The sequence below is a fragment of the Taudactylus pleione genome, unplaced genomic scaffold (genome assembly GCF_031769625.1).
Source record: "Taudactylus pleione unplaced genomic scaffold, aTauple2 ptg000321l, whole genome shotgun sequence".
NCBI lineage: Eukaryota > Metazoa > Chordata > Amphibia > Anura > Myobatrachidae > Taudactylus > Taudactylus pleione.
This window is the reverse complement of record NW_028284722.1, coordinates 5,010,700-5,028,685: the sequence shown is the minus strand read 5'-3', so window position 1 is coordinate 5,028,685 and position 17,986 is coordinate 5,010,700. Positions and strand designations below refer to the sequence as shown.

The window sequence follows — 17,986 nt, the reverse complement described above, 5'->3', positions numbered from 1 at the left end:
TCACTTCAGCTGACAGAGAGTTCAAGGGCGATTGCATACGACATCGGATCGTTTGCAAATCGCACCATGTATGGGCACCTTTACAGTCTTCCAGATCATCCTGCCTTGACTTCAACAGTCCCCTGCAATCTCTCTCTCAATGTTTCTGACAGTGGGAAAGCCACCCTGGAAACCTTTAATCCCTTTTTAGAAATGTCCCCTGCTGAGTTACAGTTGATTAACTTTTATTTATTTCATGTCTAATCTGTTGGCGTTGACAGTAGGCACACCAGAGAGTGAGAGGTCGTAATATTATTAAGACTTAATGAGTCAATGAACTCTGAAGGTCTTTAAAATAGGAAAAAAAAAAGTATCATCGCCATCCTCAGGACTGTGGAGTCTGTAAGACAAACCTTCCACTCAGACTCCTCTATTTTACTAACAGAGGGGTCGGAGATGAAGGTCTGGCTTACCGATTCCACAGCCCTGGCCAGCCTTACGGCATACTTGTCTGCTCAACAAGATTGCGCACACACACACAGGAGAGGGCCAGGAACCGGACACTGGTGCGTTACCCGTCAGGACCCCTGTGGCCACGACTGGTGAGGGTCATGCACTCAGCTGCCATCTTCCTTTTGTCAGAAAGGTGCCGTCACCAGCCGTTCACAAAGGAGCAGCAGAAGCCCTGGCTAGTAGAGCAGGGAGCCAGGCAAGCAAGCAGAGAGCCGAGCACATCCACTCCGGCTCAGGGAAAGCCGGAGACACTGGACTGGACGGTGAGTTAGGGGAGAGTACTTTGCAATTGGAGAGCCTGCAATGCTGACTGGAGCTGCTTTAATTGATTATAAATTTTGTCAGGTCTCACTTCCTGCGCATTCAGGAACCCGAATAACTCTCCTCACGTCACAGTCAGAGGGACTTTGTATCGTAGGGTTAATTTTTTTTAACAACGCACAACATCGCCTAAAACAACCATAACAGCTCACCACTCGCAGAGCACTTGGGGGTATATTAACTAACGTGAGAGTTTTTAGAAGTGGAGATGTTGCCCAAAGCAACCAATCAGATTCTACTTAACATTTAACTAGCACCTTCTAGAACAGGGGTTGGCAATAAGCGGCCCTCCAGCTGCTGTTGAACTACAAATCCCGGCATGCATTGCAACATTTTTAGCCTGGCCAAATAGCAAATCTGGTGCAGGACATGCTGGGATGTGTAGTTTTACATCTGGGGGGGGTGCTTATTGCCCACCCCTATTCTAGAAGATAATAGCTAGAATCTGATTGGTTGCTATGGGCAACATATACATTTCTAAAAAAAAACAAACTCATTTTAGTAAATATACCCCTTAGAAGCCAGGTTAGGGAGACCGCCCGACCATGGATTGGGAAGGGTGAGTAACCTATGCGGCTAGAATGCGCAAATGGTCTCAACTTTCTGGATTACCCTTGTACATAGAGCGGCTTAATATTATTACCAAATATGAAATAATGCTCACGCTATAATAAATTATAAGTATAACGCTGAAAATATCAAAACTCGCTGTACGTGCAGAAATTAGCTACAGTTTACACTAGGGGTGAGCGGGTTCGGATGATTTATGAAATCCGAACCCCCCCAAGCCGCCCGCGATCCGAGGCCAATCCGAGTCAGGCTCGACTTTTCCCGACTGACTCGGATCTGAAATCGAGGCAAAACGTCATCATCCCGCCTTCCGGGTCTCGCGGGTTTTGGATTCTATATAAGTTACCTGCGTCAGCGCCATTTTCTCACTCGGACAGTGAAGAGGGAGGGTGGGAGTTAGGGCTGGCTGGGCTGGGCTGTGTAGTGTAGTGTAGTGTAGTGCAGTGTAGTGCTGCTGTTGTCCATAGGGGCTGTGTCCACTCCAAAGTCCTGTGCAGTGTCCCAGTCCTAAAGGGGTGCTGTAGTGTTGTCCAGAGGGTGCTCTGTCCATCAGGGGTGCTCCCCCCAAGTGCTAAAAAAAAAATATTTTTTTTTTCTGTGTTTGTGAATTGTGTGCACAGAAGCCGCACGTGCATCAACAAAGTAGCGCCAAGCGTGCGCCTGTGTCATAAGTAAAGGGCCGGCTGGCTTGACCGTTAAAGGGTGCTGTAACCCCCAAAGTGCACTCCAAACAAAAAAAAAATATGAGATATGGTAAGAACTTACCCTTGTTATCTCTATTTCTACGAAGTCCATAGGGTTCCACAGGATACCTTGGGGTATAGGTGTGACGTCAGTCGCAGGGCACCAAAGAGTTAAGCTTTCAGCCTCCCAGGATGCACTAGGTCCCCCTCCTATACCCCGCCCCCGGGCCAAGGCACCTCAGTTAGTTACCAAGCCATAGGCCGGAGGAGGAGAAGGAAGAGAGAGAACAAAGATCTGGACACATACAAGAATCACATTCTCACCAGAGGGAGACGGAAAACCGGTGACCAGAGCAAAGCCCATCTGCAGCACAGGTGCGACAGGGCTGTGGAACCCTATGGACTTCGTAGAAATAGAGATAACAAGGGTAAGTTCTTACCATTTCTCATATTTTCTACTTCAGGGTCCATAGGGTATCCACAGGATACCTTGGGGATGTCCCAAAGCAGTATCCTTTAAGGGTGGGGACGCTCCTGTGCAGAAAGGAGAATCCGCCGCCCGAAGGAAGCATCCTGAGAGGCGAAGGTGTCAAACCTGTAATACCTCACGAAGGTATGGACAGAAGACCACGTAGCAGCCTTGCAGATCTGAACTGCCGAGGCACCACGTCGAGCTGCCCACGAAGGACCCACAGACCTAGTGGAATGAGCCTTCAGAGAAGGAGGGACCGGTAGCCATACGGATCCAGGCTGCCAAAGTTTGCTTTGAAGCAGGCCAACCCTTTTTACAGAAGCCATAGAGGACAACAAAGCGTCCGACTTCCTAAACGAAGAAGTGCGGTCAACATAAGTCCTTAAGGCCCGCACAACATCCAAAGAGGCCTCACCCACGGAAAGACCCGGTGAGTTAAAGGCCGGAACAACTATTTCCTCGTTAACATGAAACTGGGAAACAACTTTGGGAAGAAACTCGGGCCGAGTGCGGAGCACTGCCCTGTTCCCATGAAAAACCAAGAAAGGGGGTCTACAAGAAAGAGCCCCTAACTCAGAAACACGTCTGGCCGAAGCAACGGCCAGAAGGAAAACAGTCTTAGCTGTTAGCCATTTAATATCCACTGAGCCCAGTGGGTCAAACGGCGGTCCTTGGAGAGCCCTCAGGACCACAGCCAAATCCCAAGGCGCCACAGGTGGAACAAAGGGCGGCTGAATACGGAGAACACCTTGCATAAAGGTGTGCACATCCGGGATTGCAGCAATCCTACGGTGAAACCAGACAGATAGGGCTGAAACCTGTACCTTCAAAGAAGCAAGGCGAAGCCCATGATCTAGTCCCGCTTGCAGGAAGGCGAGAATCAGAGACAGACGAAACTCCCGCGGTGCATAACCTCTCGGTCGACACCACTGGAAGAACGTATGCCACACGCGATGGTATATCCTCGCGGAAGACGGTTTCCGAGCTCGTAACATGGTACGCACCACAGAGCTGGAAAACCCCCAGGACCTCAGCATGGCCGTCTCAACAGCCACGCCGCCAAAGACAGCCGAGTCAGGTCCGGGTGAAGACAAGGACCCTGAGACAGAAGGTCCGGTCGTAGCGGCAACCGCAGAGGACTGTCCACGGACAGACCCTGAAGGTCCGAGAACCAGTGCCGTCTGGGCCACGCGGGAGCTATCAACAGGAGCGTCCCTCCTTCCTGTTTGAATTTCCGGATTACCCGTGGAAGAAGGGAGACCGGAGGGAACAGGTATGCGAACCTGAACGTCCACCGGACGGACAGAGCATCCACCAGTAGTTGAAAAACGTCCGGGTGCAGGGACCATTCCCCTGGATGAACGTCCTGGCGACTTAGAAAGTCCGCCTCCCAATTTAGCACTCCCGGGATGAAGACCGCTGATATGGCCGGAAGATTGCGCTCCGCCCAAACCAGGATCCGAGAGACCTCTACGAGAGCCGCCCGACTGCGAGTTCCTCCTTGCCTGTTTATGTAGGCCACGGTGGTAGCATTGTCCGACTGGACCTGCACCGGGTGACCCTGGAGAAACCGCTGTGCCTGCAGGAGAGCATTGAAGACCGCACGGAGTTCCAAGATATTTATTGGAAGCTCCGCTTCTGTCGGCGTCCACCTGCCCTGGAACAAGTGTGGACCCGAAACTGCTCCCCAGCCCCGAAGACTGGCGTCCGTTGTCAACAGGACCCAATTTGGAACCCAGAACGGACGTCCCTTGTTGAGGTGGGTCGTCTTTAACCACCACGCAAGGGACAGGCGAACCTCCGGGGTGAGCACAATCGTCTGGAACTTCAGAGACTGAGGCAGCCCGTTCCACTTGGACAGGATCAGGTGCTGCAGAGGTCTGGAGTGAAACTGGGCGTATTCCACCATGTCGAACACCGACACCATGGAGCCCAGAAACCTCATCGCCGAGTGTAAGGACACCCGGCGGCTGTGCAGACAACTGCGCACCCTTGACTGTAAAGCAGAGATCTTGTCCTCCGTCACAAAGATCCTTTGCTGTCCCGAGTCCAATAAGGCTCCAAGATGCAGAATCCACCGAGACGGGATTAGAGTGGACTTCTGCCAGTTGATTAGCTAGCCGTGCCGTTGCAGCAGTGCAATGGTCAGGTCCAAGTGGTGTAACAGGAGCTCTGGAGATCCTGCCACCAATAACAGGTCGTCCAAGTACGGCAACATGCGGACTCCTTGCAGCCGCAGAGAAGCCGCCATGACCGCCATCACCTTGGTGAAAACACGTGGTGCTGTCGCCAGGCCAAAAGGTAACGCCCGAAACTGGAAGTGGTCGCTGCGGATTGCAAACCGAAGGAACTCTTGATGGCGCAAAAGAATAGGGACATGCAGGTAAGCGTCCTGTATGTCCAATGACACCATGTAGTCCCCAGGTTCCAGCGCCAGAATGATGGACCGTAGGGTCTCCATCCGAAACTTCGGGACCCGCAAAGACTTGTTGAGTGCTTTGAGGTTGAGAATCGGACGATATGACCCATTGGGTTTCTGTACCAAAAATAGATTTGAATAGAAACCCTGGCCCCTCTGGGAGAATGGAACAGGCACTATAACTCCAGCCTGGAGCATAGGGTGCAATACCTTCCGCAGCTCCGTAGCCTTGTTCCGGTCTGATGGTAGACCCGTGGTGAAGAATCGAGCCGGGAGTCTGTGCCGGAAGGAGAGGGCGTACCCGTGGGAGACCACCTCCAGAACCCAAGTGTCTGTCGTAGTGAATGACCAACACCGGGAGAACTGCAGCAGGCGGCCTCTCACCCTGGGATCCCCCAAAGGGAGGCCCGGACCGTCAGGCCGCAGGCTTGTCATCTGGCTTGGGGGCCGGATGTCTGGTACTCCATGCCTGTTTCCGGGGCTTGACCGATTTCTTAGGGCCAGCCTGTCGAGGAAACGACTGTGGTTTGGGCCTGCCCTGGGCCCTAGATGACCGAAAGGACGATGGTCCAGAACCAGAAGGAGCAGCGGCCGACGGGAGACAAGCAGATTTGGCTGCCGCCAGTGTGGCCACAATCTTATCCAGATCCGGACCGAAGAGAACTTCTCCGGTAAACGGCAACGCTTCCAGACCTTTCTTGGAATCTGCGTCCGCCTTCCAGGATCGCAGCCACAAGGTGCGACGAGCAGCTACCGCTGCTGAAGAAATTCTAGACACCAGAGTACTAATGTCTAGAGCCACCTCGTTGATGTAGGTGGCCGAATCACGGAGATTGCCAATCAACTCCGCCTGTTCGGCCGGACAGTCGGATTCAAAAGAAGCCTCTAATGAATCCGCCCAGCGCTATATCGCTCTGGCAACCCAGCAAATGGCCATAGCTGGCCGTGCTGCCCCCCTGCAAGGGAATAAGTGGACTTCAGGCAGATTTCTACCTTGCGGTCCGTAGCATCCTTAAGGGAGGACATGGATGGCATCGGCAATGTGGCACTACGGACAAGACGGGTCACGTGAGAATCCACCTGTGGAGGGGATTCCCACTTAGCAAAATAATTATCCGCGAACGGATAAGCCACCGCCAGGCGTCTCTGCGGCCGGTATCGCTTGCCAGGCTGTTTCCACGCCTCCTCTAAATGGTCCACCAACTGACCCGAAAGAGGAAAGACTGTGGCATCGCCCTTCACATCTTTGAAAAAGGCATACTTAGATTTAGCCGCTGGGGGAACTTCGTCCTCAATCACCAAGGCTGTGCGGACCGCCCGAATAAGTCCAGGAATATATACTTTGGACTTAGCATCAGCGTCCTTAGTATGGAGAGGTTCCTGATCGTAAGGATCCAGAATCTCCCCATCATCAGACGTCCCTTCGTCATCCTCATAAGGAGCGGACAGAGACGCCACCGGCCTTTTATGAGGCCGCATCACAGACTCCCCTTGCAACACATCCGACAAGTGCTGTACAGAACTCGTCAGGGAGTTAACCCACGCTGGCTCCTGAGAACCCGGGAGCGGGGAAATAGGGAGACTGTGGGGTACCACCAATTGTCGTGGGAACCCCTGCATGGGTGACGACACCACAGACTGCTGGGACAAACCCATCGGAGTAAACGCGGGCTGCGGAGCTAACTGGCCCACTAAAGCTGTTAACGCCTGAGCGAAACAAGCCCAGGGCGGCTCCTGTACCGGTGCTGTAACCGTAATAGGCCGCGCCATGGACAAACACTGCCGGCAAAGGCCCTCCGCGCTACCCTCCCCCTCCGCTAACGGTACTTTGCACGTGGTACACTGTAGCCGGAGGGGAAAATCACTTTCAGACATGATGGCACCACGTATGTGACCTCTCTCACCAATTAAGTATTAAATAGGCGAGAGACCACCCTGCAGCACCGCACCGCAAGGGCTTTAGCAGAAAGAACAGGGACAGTAATAAAGCTGACAGTTTAGAGAAGAAAAGTTACAGGCAGCGCTAGCACAGTCACATACAATGCAGAGAAATAACAATTCCTGCACTAACAGCGCTGATCACTCAACTACACAGACACAGGGCCTGGTAGGACACAGCGCTGCATACACAGACCTGAGCCACAGCGGAGGAGAGGTATGCGGGGGGACCCAGACCACGATGCTTCCTTCCAGACTTCCAGCAGCGTTCACCATGCGTTGCAGAGAAGATGGCCGCCGAGGAGCAGAGAGAAGCTGGCCTGGGGGAGGAGCGCTGACACAGGACCAGTCAGCACAGTGCAGAGAGGGCTGTGTGCAGCGGGGGAGGCGCCGGCTGTGAGACAGGGAAGGCGCGCTCCCCTGGCATGCATTTAACCCCTGGGACGCCGCAGCGCTACCGCTCTGCTGCGGTCCGCTGTCCCAGGGGGTAGTGGAAGTGCAGGTTGGTCGCCTGGCTCCACGCTGCAGCCAGTCCCCAGGGAGCCCCCTGCCTGGGGACTTAGGACCATGTGATCAGCGGGGACCCACCGCGGGACCCCGCTGCTTACCTCTGTCCCCCTTGAATCCGGCCATGGTCCGGAGCATCTGGGGTCACCGCTAGCTGTGACCCCAGACGCCCACCAGCATCCCCGGATAAGTACCGGCGTTCTGGTACCGGCGGGGTGTAGGGAAGACAGCATGGACGTCAGGACTGACTGTCCATGCTGTTCATCCAGATGTGCAGCCACAGCTGCATGAAGAAAAAGCTTCAGGGGCTCTTCTAGCCCCCACTCCAACAGGGGCACCCGACTCCGGCCGGGCACCAAACTAAACTGAGGTGCCTTGGCCCGGGGGCGGGGTATAGGAGGGGGACCTAGTGCATCCTGGGAGGCTGAAAGCTTAACTCTTTGGTGCCCTGCGACTGACGTCACACCTATACCCCAAGGTATCCTGTGGATACCCTATGGACCCTGAAGTAGAAAAAATCTTTTTTTTTATGTCTCGGAATTGTGTGGGATGTAGCCGCACCTGCATCCTCAAAGCAGCAGCGACAAGCGAGCGTCTGTCTGTTAAAGGGTGGTGTAACCCTCAAAGTGCGCTCCAACCAACATAAAATAATCTTTTTTTCTGTGTTTGTATGTGAAATGTATGCGCAGCAGCCGCACCTGCATCCTCAAAGCAGCAGCGACAAGTGTGCGTCTGTCTGTTAAAGGATTACATCGGTGACAGCATCCAAGTAGGCATGTCAGACAGTCCGTACCTGTACTGGCAGGAAAAAGAGGCAATTTGGAGGCCCCTCTACAAACTGGCTCTATTTTACCTGAGTTGCCCCCTCCAGTGTGTACTCCGAAAGAGTGTTTAGTGCAGCCGGGAACCTTGTCTGCGAAAGGCGTAGGAGGTTGCTTCCACAAAATGTGGAGAAGATGATGTTCATAAAAATTAATTATCAACTCTTCCAGGGAGACCAGCCTCCAGAACGTACAGAGGGACCTGTGGTGGTGGATTCCAGTGGGGACGAATTAATACTCTGTGAGGATGAGGATGTACACAACACTGAAGAGGGTGAGGAATCGGTGGATGAGGAGGATGAGGACGACATCTTGCCTCCGTAGAGCCAGTTTGTGCAGGGACAGATTAATTGCCAGCTTGTTTTGTGGGGGTCCAAACGAACCAATCATTTCAGCCACAGTCGTGTGGCAGACCCTGGTGCTGAAATGATTGGGTTGTTAAAGTGTGCATGTCCTATTTATACAACATAAGGGTGGGTGGGAGGGCCCAAGGACAATTCTATCTTGCACCTCTTTTTTTTCTTTGCATTATGTACTGTTTGGGGCCTAGTTTTTCAAACTGCCATCCTGTCTGCCACTGCAGTGTCACTCCTAGATGGGCCACGTGTTTGTGCCGCCCACTCGTGTCGCTTAGCATAGTCATCCAGCTACCTCGGTGCAACCTTTTGGACATAAAAACCACTATTGTGAGGTGTGCAGAATAGACTAGAAATGAGTGGAAATTAAGGTTATTGAGGTTAATAAAAGCATAGGAGCAGAAAAGCCCACAAATTCGGTGATTTTAGCAGTTTTTATGCTTTTTAAAAAAAAAAAAATACAGATCCAAAACAAAACCCAGAACCCAAAACACGGAAGGGTGGTTTTGGCAAAACCAATCCAGATCCAAAACACGAAGAAAGATCCAGATCCAAAACACGAAAAGTGGCCGGTGCACACCCCTAGTTTACACACACACACACACATACAGTATTGACATCATTATGTGTTGTGTATTATGCATGACCATAACACAAATCTGTTACACTGTATACAGACATAGGACACTACACCCCCAACATGACCTGACCACTGTACACGATCATAATACACATCTATTACACTGTATACAGACATAGGACACTACACCCACAACATGACCTGACCACTGTACATAACCATAATACAATTCTATTACACACTACAGCCATGGCCAAAAATTGAGAATGACACAAGTATTGGTTTTCACAAAGTTTACTGCTTCAGTGATTTTAGACCTTTTTGTCAGATGTTACTATGGTATACTGAAGTAAAATTACAGCATTTCATAAGTGTCAAAGGCTTTTATTGACAATTACATTAAGTTTAAGCAAAGAGTCAATATTTGCAGTGTTGACCCTTCTTTTTCAAGACCTCTGCAATTCGCCCTGGCATGCTGTCACTCAACTTCTGGGCCACATACTGACTGATGGCCGCCCATTCTTGCCTAATCAATGCTTGGCGTTTGTCAGAATTTGTGGGTTTTTTTGTTTGTCCATCCGCCTCTTGAGGATTGACCACAAGTTCTCAATGGGATTAAGGTCTGGGGAGTTTCCTGGTTATGGACCCAAAGTTTCAATGTTTTGTTCCCCGAGCCACTTAGTTATGCTGGAAATTGTTCTTGAATGGTTGGGAGAAGTTGCTCTTTGAGGATGTTTTGGTACCATTCTTTATTTATGGCTGTGTTCTTAGGCAAAATTGTGAGTGATCCCACTCCCTAGACTGAGAAGCAACCCCACACATGAATGGTCTCAGCATGCTTTACTGTTGACATGACACAGGACGACGACTTTTGGAGAATGGCCTGGTGTCAAGAAGGGCAGACAAGAAGCCACTTCTCTCCAGGAAAAACATCAGGGACAGACTGATATTCTGCAAAAGGTACAGGGATTGGACTTCTGGGGAGTGGGGTATAGATATTTTCTCTGATGAATCACAGTGTTTGGGGCATCTGGAAAAACGCTTGTCCGGAGAAGGAAAGGTGAGCGCTACCATCAGTCCTGTGCCATGCCAACAGTAAAGCATCCTGTGACCATACATGTGTGGGGTTGCTTCTCAGCCAAGGGAGTGGGATCACTCACAATTTTGCCTAAGAACACAGCCATGAAAAAGAATGGTACCAAAACTTCCTCCAAGAGCAACTTCTCCCAACCATCCAAGAACAGTTTGGTGATGAACAATGCCTTTTCCAGCATGATGGCGTACATGATGGCGTACCTTGCCATAAGGCAACAGTGATAACTAAGCGGCACGGGGAACAAAACACTGAAACTTTGGGTCCATGGCCAGGAAACTCCCCAGACCTTAATTCCATTGAGAACGTGTGGTCAATCCTCAAGAGGCGGGTGAGCAAACAAAAACCCACAAATTCTGACAAACTCCAAGCATTGATTAGGCAAGAATGAGGCCCAGAAGTTGAGTGACGGCATGCCAGGGAGAATTGCAGAGGTCTTGAAAAAGAAGGGTCAACACTGCAAATATTGACACTTTGCATAAGCTTAATGTAATTGCCAATAAAAGCCTTTGACACTTATGAAATGCTTGTAATGTTACTTCAGTATACCATAGTAACATCTGACAAAAAGGTCTAAAAACACTGAAGCAGCAAACTTTGTGAAAACCAATCCTTGTGTCATTCTCAAAACTTTTGGCCATGGTGTTATACAGATAGAGGACACTACACCCCCAACATGACCTGACCACTGGGCATGATCATAATACACATATATAACACAGACATAGGACACTATACCCTTAACATAACCTGATTCAAGGACATGATTATAATACAGAAAAGGATTGAAGTGACCACTTTAGATTTTTTTGGCCCAGGTGATCATCAGGAGATCGCAATATAATGAGGAAGGGCAACATTTTGGACACCTCGTGCTGTTAAAGTTGAACGTACAGTTATCGTAACAAATGAATACGATGATTGTGTTATATTATATGTGATATTTATAGTATGACTATTGTATAACAAACCCATATGTTCCCACTTCTTGTGTTCATAGTAGCTTATAAACGCCATACACATGCAATGGTAACAGCTACATGTGTCCAATGCAATATTCAGCTGACAAGTACACATTACTGCACATCTGCACCAATGTATTTGTATATACAATGTAGTATATTTATTTCATACAAGCCTGGGGACAAATGGCCTTATCAGGTTTATAGTGTTCCTGCTATACCGTTGGCAGGGAACTGAAGGTGCAGGCAGGGGAGTATCTGCGCTCCTGAAAAGGGGGCGTGGCCAACCAGAGAGAGGGCGTGGCCTCGTCACATGCCCCCCAATTCATTACACTTGGGGGCGTGTCCTGCACGTACTGAGGTGCTGGTCTTCCCCCAAACTGTCCCATCACGGTGATAGATGATGCGCACGGCATCTATTTGCCTGGCGGAGATCGGACACGGCAATTCTCCCACCTGCGGGACACTGCGGCCCTTGGGTGGGGAAGGCACAGGGCAGGCTGTTTTAGCGGGGCACTGCTAAAAGGGCAGTGAACATTTTGACTCTTTAAAGTCGGTGCAGCGACCCGCTAAAACAGCCTAATGAGAACACTAGGTTTATCGCTGCTACACTGACGTGCTGCCACTGGTCAAAGGCTCATCCGAATAAACGTCTGGCAATTAGAGTGAAGTAGGGAGAGCGGCTGTGTACCCGATGACAGCACCGCTCTGTTCTGGGAGAGAGAATCGTGCTGCCTTGTGGAGATGGGGTGTGCATGGGGCTGCTAGCTACAAGAGAATGCGTGGGGGCATTATGGAAGGGTATATAATGTATTTCATAGTCAGTTAGCTGAAAACAATTGACAATTTAGTCCAAACTGCACAGTACAGACTTTTCACTTGTACCACACACACACATTAAATAGTAAGGTTTTCACTGTACAGTAAAGTATATTCTCGTTTCCCCAGTGATCACTGTTAGGTAATGCCACATAAGGATACATAACCTGCAGGCACAGTATATGGGGCTTCATCATGCCTTCAAATATTTGTGTTGTTGCACAAAGTGTGAAGGATGGGAAGGGATCATAGCGCTCTCAGGGCCTGATTCAGCAGTTTGGGAATTTGCGCAGGGGCCAGACCCGTTCGGTGCAAGTGCAGAACGGGTCTGCGAGTCCGCTTGCAAACTGGCAGCAGACTGTCAGTGATTGACAGTGTGCTGCCATTTGGGGGCGGGGAGGGGGCAGCAACACCCTCCGTTACCTGAAACTGAGGTATGTCGCCGCCGTCTGGGGAGGGAAGAGGCGAGGATCTCGGTCGGGTGACGAAGATTTCCTGGCCTCTTCCTGTAAACTGCGGCGGCCGGCTGCGAGACCCTATGGGTCACCGCAGCCGGCTGATGGTACTCAGATTAACCGATGCTGCGTTGAACAACGCAGCTCGGTTAAGTGAGGCGCAGGGGGCGTGGTGTCTCCTGTGCATTACCATATCTGCCTGAGTGCAGCATTGCAATTACGATCCTTACAGAATCAGGCCCTCAGTGCACAGTATATTCTCACTGCAAACAGTCCGAGACACCTCTGCTATCACTAGATTCATCCTACAACGTGTGGTTTGGTAATTCTCTCCATCTACAGCTTATTAACACAGCAAACACTTCCAGAGAGCTCTGCTGAGACACTGTGGCCAGACAGAGCGCTCATAGTGCAGCTTATTCTCAAAGCACACACCTGTATCTCTGCTGTGACCAGATTCCTCCCATACGCGGTGGCCTGGCACTGTACAATTTACACTCTAGCTCTGCAGTGACCAGATTCCTCCCATACGCGGTGGCCTGGCACTGTACAATTTACACTTCTAGCTCTGCTGTGACCAGATTCAAAACGTGCCTTGTGGTCTGGCAGAGCTCTCATTGTGTAGCCCCCACTGTGACTAGCTTCATCCTATAGGCTGCATCCCAGCAGTGCTCTCATCCTGCAGCTTCTCAATACAAACACTTGTAGCAGTACATCTAGAAGACTTTATATGGCAGAGACTACCCTGTATAGAGAAGATATTGATAACTTATACAATTGCTTCTCTGTTTATTGTAATCAATTTTATAGTTAACATTCACCAGCTTTGTGGAGCTCCCTGGGACTGCAGGGGGACAAGAGATGAGGCAGCAACAGCTCAGCCTCGCCTTCTGTATAGTCAGACACTGCTCGCAGAGCTGGGGGCAGGGCCACACCATGGGCAGTAAGCTGCACAGAAAGAGCGCTAATAGAGGCATGCCTCTGAGAATGGGGGCCATGCCTTGAGCAGTGGACACCTTGGATGTGTCACGTAACCAGCAAGTTCACTGCTGTGATTAGAGATCGGAGCTCAGTCAGCAGCAGCAAGAGCAGACTGACGCAGGCAGGAGAATCAATGGACACTGAAGCTTAGTGTAGTGAGGGGAGTGTTACAGTGAGTAGGGGGTGAGACAGGTTCCCAGCACTTACTGACCCATCTCCATGTGTGCCTCCCCAGCCATTGACCTCACCACACATCATTGTATGCTAGCACTCTCATAGCACAATATACAGTAGTCTTAATGCACACACAGGTAACTCTCCTGCGACTAGCTTCATCCTATAAGCCAGTGTTTTCGAAAATAGTCTCTCAAAACACCTTAACAGTCCAGGTTTTAAGGATATCCATGCTTGAGCACCAGTGCCTTAATTAGTACCTCTTTCATTTTGATATACCGATGCATCTTTAAAACCTGGGCAGATGGGGTACTTTTAGGAGCAGCAATGTACGCTGTGCCAGGGAGCGTTCCAACAGCACAGCTTACACTTACTACACACGCGTGTGTGGTTCCTCCGTGACCGGATGCATCCCATAGACCATGGTGTGGCACTGTACAACTGATCCCCACTGGCAGAAGGGTTAGGACTAGACTATACAGCGCAGATGGACCTGTGACATCACACCCAGGTGACCCGGCCTGAAAGGAGGAGGGGTGGGGATGCTAACGGGGGACCAAAAGTGTCCGCTCGCCACGCTTCGGGCACGGTGGCTCACTGCGCTCGCCACAAATATTTATTCCCCCTCTATGCCCTAGTGGATGGTAACGCAGGAGCAGTCCAGCCTCCTGCAGCGGTCACGTGGTGGATACGTCACAGAGGTCCTTTCTCCAACTAGGAAATAGCAGCAACCCTGGCAGAAGCACCTGTCGCTCCACCGTGGCTGGGTGCATCCCAAAGACCAAAAACTGGTCCTCAAGTCAACCAAACTGTCCAGGTTTTAAGGAAATCCATGGTTGAGCCTTGTCTGCTCTCCCGGGACGTCCGGGAGACTTTCAAATATCGAGATGCTCTCCTGGATGCCCGGAAAAACGGGCAAGACAACCGGTGGCCACGCGGCACTGTAAAGCAGGGGGCTGGGTAACGCATATGCAGATCCACCCCCCATAAACTAATCTCACCTCTGCTCAAGCATGGATATCCCTAAAACCTGGACTGTCAGGGAGCCTTAAGCTGTAACCTGACAGATCCCACATACTACAACTTATTCTTACTGCAAACACTTGTAGCTCTGCTCTGGCCCATACTATATAATACGCACAGGGTGTACCCCTTCTCTGCCCATAGACACTGACTTGCCTGATCTTGCATCTCTGTGAGAGGCCTTCAAGCCCGCCATCCCCTCCAGCTGGACCATATCAGCCGGTGCGGCGGCTCTATGATGAGCAGGGCAGCCATTGGAGAGGGAGGGGGGCACCGGAAGCCGTGCGGCGGAGACACACTGACACTTCCACACCGTGACAGCCGCCCCCCAGTCACCCGACTGTCCGCCAATCACAGAGCCTCTTCTGACCGCGTCGCCAGCGGCTGAGCATGAAACAAGGTCGACGATTGGCCGGAGGTAATGAGTAGCTACCGAGCACTAGAGTTACCTATTATAACATAGGTGACTAAAAGTGTCTGCTATAATAGGCGCCATTTTATCGGAGACCTGCAGAGTAGAAAAACGGGTTTGATGTACTAACATAGTAACATTTCACTTGCAATAGAAGGAAATTCAAGCACTGAGTCAGAAATTATTTCTAAGAGGAACTCTGGTGAATACCTGACTATGCACAATCATATAGCAGCCACAAGTGTATCTCTCCTGCTATTGTGAATCTAGATGTTAGCAGATGCTGGTAGTGCCTGCTGGGCAAGCACAACAGCAGTTTTAGTTTTCGAACAAGGGGCCTGTTTCATTACCGATTGCAACTGTGATTACGCACGCAGACGGACGATTGTTGCGCATGTGAAGGCTCCACTGCATACTTGCCTACCCTCCCGATTCGGCAGGGAGCCTCCCGAAAACCGGGTGCTGCTCCCCGACCCCCCCCAGGCGGACACCCACCCCTCTGATTTGCGCTGAATTATATCATTTTGGCCCCGTCCACAGGTACACATGTCAAAATTGACGTGATCGCGTGGCCCCAATGCCGGTCACTCCCCCTTTCTTTGCCGGTCAGGCAGCCCCCTCCCGGAAACGGCAGCCAGAATGTCGGCAACCTTGTTCCACTCCGATCGGGACTGCGATCGCAGCGACTACGCAAACCCATTGCAGAGTGATTGACAGGAAGTGAGTGATTGTGACATGAGGTGTGCCAGTGCGTTTACTTTGAACGCCGTTACAGGTGCATAAATTAGCCACTGTGATGTCATACACAGCTTGGGCTTTCACTGTGTGTGATGAGGTTATCAATTCCTGAGTAAGGTCAGACCTGATGCAAGTGTGTGTGAAGCTCTGATGGTACTCCATGTTACCGATGTTTTCGCAGACTTGTTAGGTATTACTGATGTGTGTGTGGGGAACTGGGCGTCCTTATGTTGTGCTCTGACGGCATAGCGATCACAAACATTAGCATATTTTCGCAACGGGACAGCGTGCGTAGTGGCAGTTTCGATTCGTAATGAATCAGGCCCACGGTGAGTACAGGTGGAGTCTCCCATATCCAAATATTCCAAAATACAGAATTTTTTTTGCATGACTGAGATAGTGACACTTTTGCTTTTTGATGGTTCAATGTATCCAAACTTTGTTTAAGGCACAAAATTATTGAAAATATTGTATAAAATTATCTGCAGGCTGTGTGTATAAGGTCTATATAACACATAAATGCATTCTTTGGTTAGATTTGGGTTCCATTCCCAAGATATTTCGTTATGATATGCAAATATTCCAAAATACGGAATATTCCGATATCCAAAATACCCCTGGTCCCAAGCATTTTGAACATGGGAGACTCAACCTGTAATTGGATGGATGGCTGGATGACTGTGAGCGGGATCGGTATGAAATACCGCCGGACCTATCCCGATGCCGGAAGACCGGCAACAGTGAAGATCCAGACAGCTAAAAAGGTAAGTATTTACTAACCCTACTCTCCCCCCTAACCCTCCTTTAGGGGTGCCTTACCCTAACCTCCCCCCCTAGTGCCTAAACATAACCTATACCTAAGTGTCTCGAGGGGGGCCTAACCCTAACCTCCCCCCGGGGGTGCCTAACCCTGACCCCCTTTCCCCTAGCCTAACCCTCCCAGGGGGGTGCCTAACCCCAAGTCCCCCCTCGGGAGCCCCTAACCTAATCCTCCACCCCCGCTGCTGTCCATGCCCGCTGCCCTGCTTATCTTTGTTCGGTATGCCAGGCGTAGGGCTCCCGGCGTAAATATAATGATAGGCGCCGGGATTTCGGCACCTGTCATTAGTACCCTGCCGGGATTTGACAGTCGGGAAGCCGGCGGCCTCCATTTCCTCTGAGCCTATAGAAAAATGATGGATTACATTTCAACTCACGTTTTGTGTTAACCCACAAGACGCAAGTAACGACAAGAAACAACGCATGGTACATTAAATTGTAACAAAAAGTGATTCCTAGTCATGGAAGTATGCTGGATCGTATGCTGGATCTTCACAGGTGCCAACATTTTAAAATCAGCTTCCACAATTAGGGCCTTATTCAAAGTCATACGTCAATGCGATTTGTTTCTTTTTTTTTTTTTTTAAGGTGCAGTGGGGTCTATTCACTAAGATAAGTTCCAACCAATCAGCTCCTAACTGTCATTTTTCACACAGCCTGTAACATGACAACTAGGAGCTGGTTGGTTGGTACCTATCTTTCTCCACTTTCTCTCCCCAAGGTTTAGTGAATAGACCCCAATATCCGCAGTGTGATTGCGTATGACTAGGGTCTGGGATTGGGTATGCAGAGGCTAGATGGGTATGCAGAGGTTAGATGGGTATGCAGAGGTAAGATGGGTATGCAGAGGCTAGATGGACATGCAGAGGCTAGAATGGATATGCAGAGGTTAGAATGGGTATGCAGAGGCTAGATGGACATGCAGAGGCTAGAATGGATATGCAGAGGTTAGATGGGTATGCAGAGGCTAGATGGGTATGCAGAGGTTAGATGGGTATATAGAGGTTAGATGGGTATGCAGAGGCTAGATGGGTATGCAGAGGTTAGATGGGTATATAGAGGTTAGATGGGTATGCAGAGGCTAGAATGGGTATGCAGAGGTTAAATGGGTATATAGAGGTTAGATGGGTATATAGAGGTTAGATGGGTATGCAGAGGCTAGATGGGTATGCAGAGGCTAGATGGGTATGTAGAGGTTAGATGGGTCTGCAGAGGTAAGATGGGTATGCAGAGCCTAGATGGGTATGCAGAGGTTAGATGGGTATGCAGAGGTTAGATGGGCATGCAGAGGTTAGTTGGGTATATAGAGCCTAGATGGGTATGCAGAGGTTAGATGGGCATGCAGAGGTTA

The 17,986-nt window shown here is 50.4% G+C and overlaps 1 protein-coding gene across 3 annotated transcripts in view; it reads right to left on the bottom strand.

The window, feature by feature from the left end:
- The window catches only part of ZFAT (zinc finger and AT-hook domain containing), a 214,268-nt gene extending 199,262 nt beyond the window's left edge, over positions 1 to 15,006 (bottom strand). The window contains exon 1 of one of the 3 annotated variants that reach the window (XM_088443007.1): positions 14,823 to 15,006. In XM_088443007.1, coding sequence (XP_088299133.1) covers positions 14,823 to 14,880 — 58 coding nt within the window. In that variant the 5' untranslated portion in view covers positions 14,881 to 15,006. Of the gene's footprint in view, positions 1 to 14,818 lie in introns of all 3 variants that reach the window. The other 2 variants (XM_088443006.1, XM_088443005.1) reach the window with 2 other exon arrangements.
- Between the last annotated feature and the right edge of the window lie 2,980 nt (positions 15,007 to 17,986).